The sequence below is a fragment of the Neophocaena asiaeorientalis genome, unplaced genomic scaffold, assembly GCF_003031525.2.
Source record: "Neophocaena asiaeorientalis asiaeorientalis breed wild unplaced genomic scaffold, Neophocaena_asiaeorientalis_V1.1 scaffold40, whole genome shotgun sequence".
Classification (NCBI taxonomy): domain Eukaryota; kingdom Metazoa; phylum Chordata; class Mammalia; order Artiodactyla; family Phocoenidae; genus Neophocaena; species Neophocaena asiaeorientalis.
In genome coordinates, this window is record NW_020185335.1 from 15,371,582 (window position 1) to 15,382,460 (window position 10,879).

General features: G+C 58.4%; 1 protein-coding gene across 1 annotated transcript in view; it reads left to right on the forward strand.

Moving 5' to 3' along the window:
* Positions 1–1,899: 1,899 nt before the first annotated feature.
* ACSF3 (acyl-CoA synthetase family member 3) overlaps positions 1,900–10,879 on the forward strand; it is a 57,303-nt gene continuing 48,323 nt past the window's right edge. The window contains exons 1-3 of the mRNA XM_024735625.1: positions 1,900–2,073; positions 8,046–8,745; positions 9,708–9,863. Coding sequence (XP_024591393.1) covers positions 8,092–8,745; positions 9,708–9,863 — 810 coding nt within the window. The 5' untranslated portion in view covers positions 1,900–2,073; positions 8,046–8,091. The remainder of the gene's footprint in view (positions 2,074–8,045; positions 8,746–9,707; positions 9,864–10,879) is intronic.

Sequence of the window (10,879 nt, forward strand, 5' to 3'; positions counted from 1 at the left end):
AGAGAGGGGTGGGGAGAGGGGGAGAGAGAAGGAGAGAGGCGGAGAGGGAGAGAGAGGGAGGGAGAGAGAAGGAGGGAGGGAGGGGGAAGAGAGGGAGGGAGGGGGAGAGGGAGAGTGGGGGAGAGGGAGAGCAGGGGAGAGGGAGGGAGAGAGGAGAGGGGGAGAGAGAGAAGGGTGGGGAGAGAGAGGGAGGTAGAGGGGGACGGGGGAGAGGGAGAGGGAGACTGCCTAAGTTCGTTAGACCAACGTCAATGTCTGCATTATAAGTGTTTACATTATTGCAATTCTGTAAACGCTTGTCTGAGCCAAGCCTCCTAGAGCCACGCGGTACTTTGCCTTTGCTGCTGTTCTCCCAGTATTTAACTATCGCCTGTTTTTCTCTCTTTTTAAAAATATTTATGTATTTATTCAGGCTGCGCAGGGTCTTAGTTGCAGCACATGGGATCTTTAGTCGCGGCATACAAACCCTTAGTTGCAGCATGTGGGATCTAGCTCCCCAACCAAGGATGGAACCTGGGCCCCCTGCGGTAGGAACGCGGAGTCTTACCCACTGGACCACCAGGGAAGTCCCTCACCTATTTTCCTCTTGATCAGTTTTCTAGGTATTTATCCTTCTTCTAGCCCCAAACTCTCCCTCAGTGGTTCACATCTCCTCTCAATAGAGCAAACACAACAGTTATTCCCCCAGTTTCATCTTCCTCAGGATGACTGTTCCCGTCTGCCAGGTGGGGGACCCCAGAGTCCAGGATGCTAGGATGTGACAAGATTGGTCACTGGGCCACCCAGCTGCTGTGTTGGGGACAGACTGACGGGGCAGGGAGGTGCAAGCAGGGAAGCCAGGAGGAGGCTATTTTAGTAATCAGGGTGTGAGACCATGGTTTCCCAGCACCCTCCCCACTGCCCCCTGGTTGCAGTGGTGATGGTGGGAAGTGGCTGGTTTCTGAAAGATGCTGAAGGAGAAACCAGCAGGACTGGATGTGAGGTAAGGCAGGAAGCAAGGAGGGGAGTCTGCACGACTGAGCCCAAGAATGATGGATGGGATGGGAACGCTGACGGACAACCTCAGGGGTGAGTCGGAGTCCATCTGGGCTGCTGTAACAGATGCCACAGACTGGGGGGCTTGAGTTCTCACAGTTCTGGAGGCTGGAAATCCAAGATCAAAGAGTCGGTGTCTGGTGAGGGCCCCCGTTCTGGTTCATGGACTGCGTCTTCTCGCTGTGTCCTCACCTGGAGAAGGGGAGGCGGGGAGCCTTGTGGGGTCTCTTTTCTAAGAACACTAATCCCATTCATGGAATCTCTGCCCTCATGACCTCATGAGGTTAGAAGGCCCCCCTTCTAACACCATCACATTGGCGGAGTCAGGGCTTCAACAACAGATTTTTGGAGGACACAGATATTCAGACCATAGCAGAGAAGAGCCCACGTTCAGGTGGAGGTCTGGTCAGGTGGGCGATTAGGAGCGTCCCCACACCCACGCTCGGGAACAACCCCGCTGTTTGCCAAGTGCTGTGGGCCCCTGCCAGTCACTGCAACAGGGAAGTTCTGATTTTCTTGAATTCCTTCGATGATTCCCCCCCTCTGTCTTGTCTGCGGTCCCTTCCTGAAACTTATACTTTTCTTACTGGACCGAACGGAGGGCCCAGGGATCTTCTCATCTTTTTTCCATCTCAGTCGTTTTGCTGCTCCTCGGAGATTTCCGGCCCCTCTTCCCTCGGGCTCCGCGTCCTCAGCCCCCCCGACCTCCCCGCGTCCCGCCCCGCCCCCTCCCTCGCAGGGGCTGCGTCAAGTGGGGACCCTGCCTTCCCTTCGCGGCGCTGGTGGCGACGTCCGGGCCCCCGGGGTGTAGGAGTGAGTCAAGTCCACGTTCAGCCATAGTTGGAGGGAAGTTGATCTACCTTGTCGGAAACAAATCCATTTCCGGCCTCATTGGGCCGCAGGAATCCTCCTTGAAGCACCACGCCCCTCCCCCCCACTTGCTTTGTTTGTTTTGTGCACTAAAGAGGAGGTGATACTCAGCGGGGCTTTGAAGGATGATGAGGAGTTTGCCAAAAGGGGGAAGGATGACAATTGGAGGTGGGAACAGGAATCCCGTGTTTGGGGAGTTTGTAGGCTTCCATCCCGAGGAGGGGCATGTTTGTCTGGAGACCTAGGCAGGGACAGGTGGGGGTAGGGGGTACCGGTGCTGGGCCCAGGAGCACAGACATCCCCAGCAGGCTTCAGGGGGCCCCCGGAGGTTCTGATGTGAAACGTGAAAGCCCAGCGAGTCTAGCGAGCTTTGCTCAGTCCCTACTGTGCCCCCACCCCATGTCCCAGAGCCACTCTTCAAGGCAGACGGCATCTGTGGATTAAGCCACGGCCGAAGATTGTAAGCTTCATCCCTCCAGATGGCATCTTTAAAATAGTATTTTACGTCCTAATATGGAGATGGGTTTAAGCGTTTGTTTTTCCCTTTTGGTGTGTTTGATTTGAATGCAGTGTGAATGTCTGTTACTTAGAAACGTAACTTTGAAAGCGGCTCCCAGACCGCAGGCAGCATGCTGAAACAAGTGTCCAGCACAGAGGGAGAGTGCGGGCCCCTCCCCGGCCGCGCACCTTCACCGAGTCCGCGGACAGCGGGCAGGGTTGGCGGCAGGTGGCGATGATCCGTCAGGTGCCATTCGATTCATTTCGAAACCAGCCGTCTTCATTTGAATGCAAGTATCATTCTTATCGAGTAATTTTTGTCACATGGCTCCGTGGTGAGCACGGTGCTCAGGATGGCTGGGCCGTGTGCTTCCCACTGTGTGTGCTGGGCGGTTCTCACAGGAACCGAAGGCGTAGACGGCTGAGGAAAACTCGGAAAAACCAGTGAATGTTCCAGTCTGGGTCTGTTTTGACTTTAGGATCTGTGCTTTCAACCAGCACCCCGGTTAGGACGTGACAGATGTCACCTTCCCGGTGTTGGGTGTGTGTCCTGAGAGGGCCGTGCACCTAAGTGGTCTGGCCTGGGAACCTGATGGTCAGAGCACTGAGTGGCTTCTGCTGGGTCTCTGCCTGGGCTCTGGCCTCCTGGAGGGAGCTGAGCGCGGCGTGGCCTGCCCGGGAGAAGGCGTCTGGTTCACCAGAATTCAGGTTTCCGTGTTCTCGGCTGGGATTTTTTCACATTGCTGCACGGTGATGCTGACCTCATGACGTTGGTTAATCGAGACAGGGAGAGATCCGTGGCCAAATTGCATTTGCTGGGTGGCAACATCACTCCAGGCTGTGCCACCGGCAGTGATGGGGGGCCCCGTGGCCAAGGGGGCTGGTGGTTGGAAGGCGTGGCCTCTTTTCCTGAGGTCGCTGTTGGTCTTTCTGCACCTGGACCTGCTCAGGACACAGTCATCTGACATGACTTCGTTCTTTCTGCTTGTTCAAGGCAGGGCCTTGCTCCCCTTGACCTTGGAGATTTTAGCTCTGTATTGAATGGCTCGATGATGGGTGGTTTCGGGAGCACATAAAAGCTGTTTTGAAGGGGTGGCCCTATGTTCCCACATGTTCAGTGGGAGAAAAAATTAGTGCAGCTTCTCTGGAGGCCACTCTGGCAGTGTTTACCCGATTAAAAGTCATTTGGGTTGTGAGGCTCCGTGGTGAGCAGGCAGGGCCCCTTCTCAGCGTCTGTTCCACAGACACCCCCGTGTGAGCACAGCTACGTGTCCCTGAGCCTCCCTCCCTGCAGGTCACCTGGCAGGCTCCCCGTCCCCCGAGCTCCAGCCACCTGCTCCACCCTGCCTCGGGACACCCGTCCCCACGCGGAGCCAGGCGGTCTTGCCACCTCCCAGCACTGGGACACTGGGGCCAGGTCACTGCTGCCGGACACCAGCCCTGCGGTGCTCTGAGGGCCAGCACAGTGGGCGTTCCAGCTGCTTCTGTGAGGACTTCTTCATTGTCCCCATGAGCCTTCCGTGAACCACTAGGTTTAATTGAGAGAAGAAGGCTATCTCATTTTTATTTGCCTCTGTCGTTTTGAGACATTAAAGAGCTACAGAAAATTACAGACACCCTGTAGATCCACCATCCAGAACAAATAATTTTAATATTTTCCTCTTTTTTTCTATTTTTTTTCCTTTCCTTTTTTTGTACCAAAGAAAATGTTAATGCTGAGGTTGAAATATCTCCATTTGAAAATATAAATGTCATTTATTAGACTTTTAAAATCTGATTACAAAAGTCGTACGTGCTCATTGCAGAAAATCTGGAGCAAATGGAGCAGCGCTAAGAAAAAAACGAAAGCCACCTGTGGCCCTGCTGCCTCGTGTCCACCTGGAGGCTCACCTTCCTGTCTCTGGAGGGACGTCCCTCCCCTGAGCAGCGCTGCGGGGGCTGGTGCAGTCGGGCCGTGGCCCAGCCCCTCACGCGTGTGTGTGCCCTGGCCTCCTCAGACCTTCCGGACCACCCGGCTTAGCCCCAGTTTTTCAATATCAGAAATAACCCTGCAGTGAACACCCCACAGTGAACCTTTATGTACATGGCTGATTATTTCCTTAGGATACATTTAAAAAACAAAACCGTGGGAACAGAGGGCTTGCATTTCCTGTTTTCATGTCGCATCTAGAAGGGACTGCTGAGTGCCCTCTTTGGATGGCTGAGCCGTCACTAGGCTGGGGGTGCCGCCCAGTTAATGTGTGGTGTCTCTTGGGGCAGCTCCCAGCACGGATTTGGCCTTCCCTGCCCAGGGCCTTCCTCACCGCCTGTGGTGTCTCAGAGTGGGTCGGTGTGCTGCAGCCAGCCGGGCCTGGGTCTCGATGCTGTTTCTCCAGTTGCTCTGTGGCCTTGGGCAGGTGGCTTCACCTCTCTGTTTTCCTTGGAGGTGCTGCTCTGACTGCCTGCCCCCGGCATCCGTCCCCAGCCCACTGTGGATTCGCTGCTATGGAGTCAGAAGTCGGCTAGCCCTCCCACCCCCGGCCAGGGAGGGAGGGACAGTGGCGGTCAGCCTGTCTTCCAGTTTTCATTTCAAGTTCTCAGACCCCAGCTTCTCTCTGACTGGCCCCCCTCAGTGTGGTCCAGTCCCCGGGGCCCCAGGGGGAGCAGGCAGAAAGCTTGCCCTTCCTAGGCCCCTCATGGGGTATCTGGACAGAGGAAGGCTGAGCCGGTGGGTCTCACTGGCAGCAGCTGTGACATTGCCTGTGAAGCCCTGTAAGGCCTGCCAGGCAGAGGTGTGGGAGCAGCAGCCACTCCTGGCTGTCCGTCTGTCTGTCCTCCACGGCACCCAGTGCCTGAGTGCTGTGCTCCTCAACACCCCAGAAAATGCTGTCACTTCAGCGGGCACCCCCGAACATCTGTCTTGCGTGGTCACCAACAAGACTCAGGCCTCGGGCTGTAACCGAGAAACGTTGTGCGGTAGGTTTTCTGTTTATAGATTCTCTTTGTTTTAGTTTCTCCTGCCTGTAAAGCAAATAGAAAAGAATTTGCTAGAAGTGAGAAGAGGAAGCGCTTAAAGCCCCTGGTTTGCTTCTCACTAGCTCATTTTCTTTTCTTTTCTTTTTTTTTTTTTTGCGGTACGCGGGCGTCTCACTGTTGTGGCCTCTCCCGTTGCGGAGCACAGGCTCCGGACGCGGAGGCTTAGCGGCCATGACTCACGGGCCCAGCTGCTCCACGGCACGTGGGATCTTCCCGGACCGGGGCACGGACCCGTGTCCCCCGCATTGCCAGGCGGACTCTCAACCACTGCGCCACCAGGGAAGCCCACACTAGCTCATTTTCTTTCTGAAACTGGCACATCTCACATGTTTATCACATTTCTTATTTTCTCTGGTCAAGCCCAGCTGTTTTCTTACAATTTGTCAGGTTTCTTTATAGTAACAGAAATCCAGAGGTGTGAAACCAACTGCGAGCCCGCCTCTGAACCTTGCGTAGAGGGCGGAGCCCAGGACGTCACAAGACACTCTGGCCTCCTTCATCTGGAAGGGGTGTGGGCCACGTGTACTGGAGAGCCCACCGGTGGGGGAGGCCTGGAGCTTTGGGGAGTGTTTCCATAGGACCTCGGAGCAGCCGCTGGGGAGGAGGTGGGGCCGCCGAGGCCCCTGCAGGCAGGAGGGTCAGGCAGGCGGGCATCTCCCTGGTGCCAGGTTTCCGCCTGCTGGGCTGGGAGGCTGGGAGACCTTGTGTCAGAGCCCTTGCCACCTGGGGCAGCCAGCACGCGGAGGATCTCAGGACAGAGGAGAGCTCAGTCCCGACCTTTACTGCTGTGGGCTCTTTGTTTTGTTAGGTAATTATAAAGTGTTGTGTGTAGTCTGTTTTTTAAATTAACAACAGAGAACAAAACTGTTTGGTACATGTAACAAACATAGCACATTTGTTTTCCCCTGTAGCAAGTTAATGAAGGAGACGGAAGAGTGAGGCTTGTCGGGGAGAGGATGCACTGAGCCCGGGAGAAGCAGCCTCCTGGCGGCAGGTGCGGGGCTGCCCGCCCACCAGTCCCCACCTTCCCTGCTTTGCTGGGCCCGTTGGAACGGGAACGAGAGTTACAAGTTGTAATTTATGATGTTGGACAGCCCCTTGGAGGCGTCCTCATCAGCCTGACACTCAGAAGTGCCCTCTAGGGTCCCTGTGAAGTCTGCCCGCACCCCCCCCGGCCCCCGCCCCAGTAACAGGGAGAGACACGCCCCCCCGCCACGGCATAGCCAGCATCAGGCCATTTCCTTGTGCTGTCGTGGGCCAGGGTGGCCGTGGGCATCTGGCGTGGTGACTCTGGTGGGGAATGATGGCTGGGGGTGGGAAGGCTCCGGCTGGGCTCCTGGCTGTGATTTAGGAGGGGGGACTTTGAATTTTATTGTGGGTGAGATAGGGTTAACAGTGCTTGCCTTGCTTATTGAACAGGGTGGTCGAAGGTGAAAACACACGTAATATATTAAGTGTGTTACCAAATAGTCCTCATTAAAAATCCTTCAGGAACAACCGGGGGAGCTGGTGCATCCATCAGCTCCCCGTCAGGGACGCTGCTCTGGCTGACAGCGCCCAGGTGGAGCAGAGGCGGCAGAGGCTACAGTGGGGAGCGCTCGGCAGTGGGGACGCCGAGCCAGGGCAGGTGGTGGCCCGTGGACCTTGCTGGCCGCCGTGGCACTGGGAAGGAACCGTCTTCCGTGGTCTCGGGGGTCAGGAGGGCTCCTGACCTGTCGAGTGGAGGGGCGGCAGCGTGGAGGGGTGCGCCCGGCCACCCTTTCCCAGGCCTCCTCCTCTTGAGCACGCTGGAGAATTCCAGGTGCGGGTCGTGGCTCACAGCCTTCCTGGGGAGCCCTCCTCCTGGCGGACTGTTTTGGTCATTGTTTAGTAGTTAGGCTGAGGGGAAGAGAGGGAAGAGTTATGTTCTGGCTTAAAAGACAGAGTGACGCTTTGCAGACATGTGAACCTGCCCTATCTGCGTCTCTGCTCTATTTTAGACAGGTTCCTAAGAGTCCATGGCTTGGCACGTGTTCCAGAGCAGAAGCGAGCCCAGTGTCTGCGCTCCGCTCGCTGGAATCTCCAGGCCCCGCTGCTGTCGGGGAGGGAACACAGCCAGCCCTTGAACCAGGCGGGGGTTGGGTGGGCATTAGTGGCGGCCCCACAGCCGAAAATCCGAGTAACTTCACAGCCGGCCCTTCCTGCACGTCCCCGCCCTCTGTATTCGCACTCGTGTAAGTGCCGCAGTGCAGGTTAGTGACAACAGCCCGCGCGTCAGTGGGCCCGCGTCGTGCACACTGCGCTGTTCGAGGGCCCTTGTACCTACTGCTCTCGGCTCGAACTTCTCCGGGTTCAGGGTTTTGAAAACCGTTATTCGGAATTTACCTGAAGTGCATTGAGTTCTGTTTGTTTCTCCTTGGCTTCACCCAGTTTAGTTCATTGTTTTAGAATCTTGCATGTTTTTAAAACCTGTAAAGCAATGAGACTGGATAAAAAGCTGAAACTTGGGTCATTCACGTTCCAAAGGTGTGTGTTGTGAGATTGTTAGCGTTTCCGGTCTCGGGATGTCCCCCCGTGATTGGAAGTGAGGCCGCCGTGGGGGTCCGGCAGGACAGGGCAGTGACCACAGTGCCCTCTCTTCCTGCCAGGTACCGGCACTTGGCGTCTGCTGCTGCGACGCTGCCCCGCGTGGTGATGTCCCTCCGGCGCCTGGCCTGGGCCTGGCCTGGGCCACGTTGGTGGCCAGCCCCCCGGAGGTGCAGAGGACGCGGCACCCTGCACACGGCCCCGGCCATGCGTTCCGACAGCAGCGCACTGGGCTTCCGCCGCGCCCTGGGCTTCGGGGACAGGATCGCCCTCGTCGACCAGCACGGCAGCCACACGTACAAGGACCTCTACTCCCGCAGCCTCTGCCTGTCCCGGGAGATCTGCCGGCTCCGTGGGTGTGTCGACGGGGACCTCCGGGAGGAGAGGGTCTCCCTCCTGTGCGGCAATGACGTCTCCTTCGTGGTGGCGCAGTGGGCCACGTGGATGAGCGGCGGCATCGCCGTCCCCCTCTGCAGGAAGCACCCCCAGGCCCAGCTGGAGTATTTCATCCAGGACTCGCGCAGCTCCGTGGTCCTCGCCGGCCCAGAGCACGTGGAGCTCCTGAGCCCGGTGGTCCAGAAGCTGGGGGTCCCGCTCCTGCCTCTCCCGCCCGCAGTCTACCACGGGGCAGCCGAGGACCCCGGGGAAGGCCGGCTGCCAGAGTGGGACTGGAGAGACCGGGGCGCCATGATCATCTACACCAGCGGGACCACGGGGAGACCCAAGGGCGTCCTGAGCACGCATCAGAACATCAGGGCCGTGGTGAGTGCTTCTGGGGCCGCACAGTCGGGAGGTGTCTGCTGTGTCCCCGCAGGCCAGCCCCAGCAGCAGTCACGGCAGGCGGCCTTCTGTTCATTCTGTAGGGCCAGTCACAGCTCTCACCGTCCCACCCCCGGGCCGTGTGACCAGCAGCCCCACTGGCGGTGTAGGGGGGTGCAGTGCCCAGGTGCCGGGGGGTTAACAGGCCCCCTCGGGCTCCTCTAGAGCCGTGGCATGTGGAGCATGGAACGGGCCACTATATGTGACGCTGAGGTTTTAAAATAAACCAGCCACAAAGCGATTATCCGGAATGTGCCGTCAGCACCTAGAATTGCGGCTGATTTGGGAAACGAGAAGCAGGAACTCGTGTGCGCCACATCGTAGGTGTTATCTTGTGTTCCGTGGCCTCGGTTACCATGTCTGTGAAACTCCCCGGCCGCTGTATCTGTCTGCAGTTTATACTCTTCTTGCTTCCAAAAAGCATTTGCACGCACAGTGAAGACTCTTACACAGCAGGACTGGGAAAATAAGAGAAGTTCAAGCCCACAAAGAGGGAGGTCAGAGGTCAACGGCATCGACTCAGGCTAAGCCGGGGTGAGGGTGGTACCAGAATAGACGTGGCTCAGACAGACAGCCGGGTTCAAGCCTGGACTCTGGCGAGGCCAGAGTCCCAGGGCCTGTCGGAGCCGCCTGACGGGAGGGCCGCCCAGAGTCTGCAGAGGCCTTTGACCCCAAATCAAAGGCCCTTTCAAACTGGCTGAAGCCCCTGACTGCATGCAGCCCTGTTCTCTAGCAGGAGGGTAAGTGGTGGACAGACGGCCCCGCGGTCAGACCCCAGGTCATTCTGTTACCATGTCCTCCCGTGCCGTCAAGGGCCGGGCAGCGGCCGTCTCCTCCCGCCTTTTCGGCCGGGGCGGCCAGCTGTGTGCGTCGTCCTATTCTGAGGCTGTGCTCCTGTCCTCCAGGTGACGGGGCTGGTCCACAAATGGGCCTGGACAAAGGACGACGTGATCCTCCACGTTCTCCCGCTGCACCACGTCCACGGCGTGGTCAACAAGCTGCTTTGTCCGCTCTGGGTGGGCGCCACCTGCGTGATGTTGCCCGAGTTCAGCGCTCAGCTGGTGAGTCGGGGCCGGGCTCTCGGCGTCGCGGGCTCTGGGCCTCCCCGGGCCCCTTCTCTGGGGTGCAGAGTCCCAGCGGCGAGTTTCCTGTTACTGCTGGAGCAGAGGGTCCCCACTGGGGCTTCACGCAGCACAAGTGTGTACTCTCGGTTCTGGAAGGCCAAGTCCAAGATGAGGCTCGCGGGGCTAAGGGCCAGGCGCCGCAGGCCTGATTCTGTCTGGAGGCTGCGGGGCAGAATCTGCTCCTGCCTCTTCCAGCTGCTGCAGGCGCCTGTGTGCCCTGCCTTGTGGCTGCATCACCCCCACCTCTGCTTCTGTATTCTCGTGGCCGCTGCCTCTTCTGTGGCCAGATCTCCCTCTACATGAGGACCCTGTGACCATGTCGGACCCACCCAGTGTCCAGGGCAGCCGCAGCATCTCCAGACCCCTGCAGAGTCCCCTTTGCCACGTGAGGGGGCACATCCACGGGGGTGAGTACGTGGATGTCTTGGGGCTGTTATGCAGCTGACTGGGGGCTTTCAAGGTCCCCAGCGGATGGCCCAGCTGGGGGCTCCGTGTCCGTCTCCCCACCGGTCCCCCTTTCCAGCAGGTGGTTCTTTCCCAGCACTGCCGTGCGGTCAGCGGGGGAGGGAGGCCGAGTGGCTACGAGGTGGGGCAGAGCGGGCACTGCAGAGTGCAGAAGGAGGGGAGCGACCTGGCCAGACGCTGCCCCTGCCCCCGGCACGTGGTGAACTGCAGTCCCATCGCAGCCTCCGTGTCCCATGGACTGGTGGGGACAGGTGCCCGGGGCAGGTGAAGGCAGGGCTCTGAGGTGGTGATGGGCTGACTGCACGGAGAGGCTGCCGAACTGACACGTCCCCGTGGGGCCGCCAGGAAGCACAGGGCTTGAACGAGACCCCACTCTGTCACTGACTCACGCTGTAACCTATACAGCATGGGAATGCGAAGTGGGAGAGCCCAGGAAGCACCTGGGCTGGGCTTCTGTGGGCGCTGGACTTCAGATGGGGGCTGGGCTC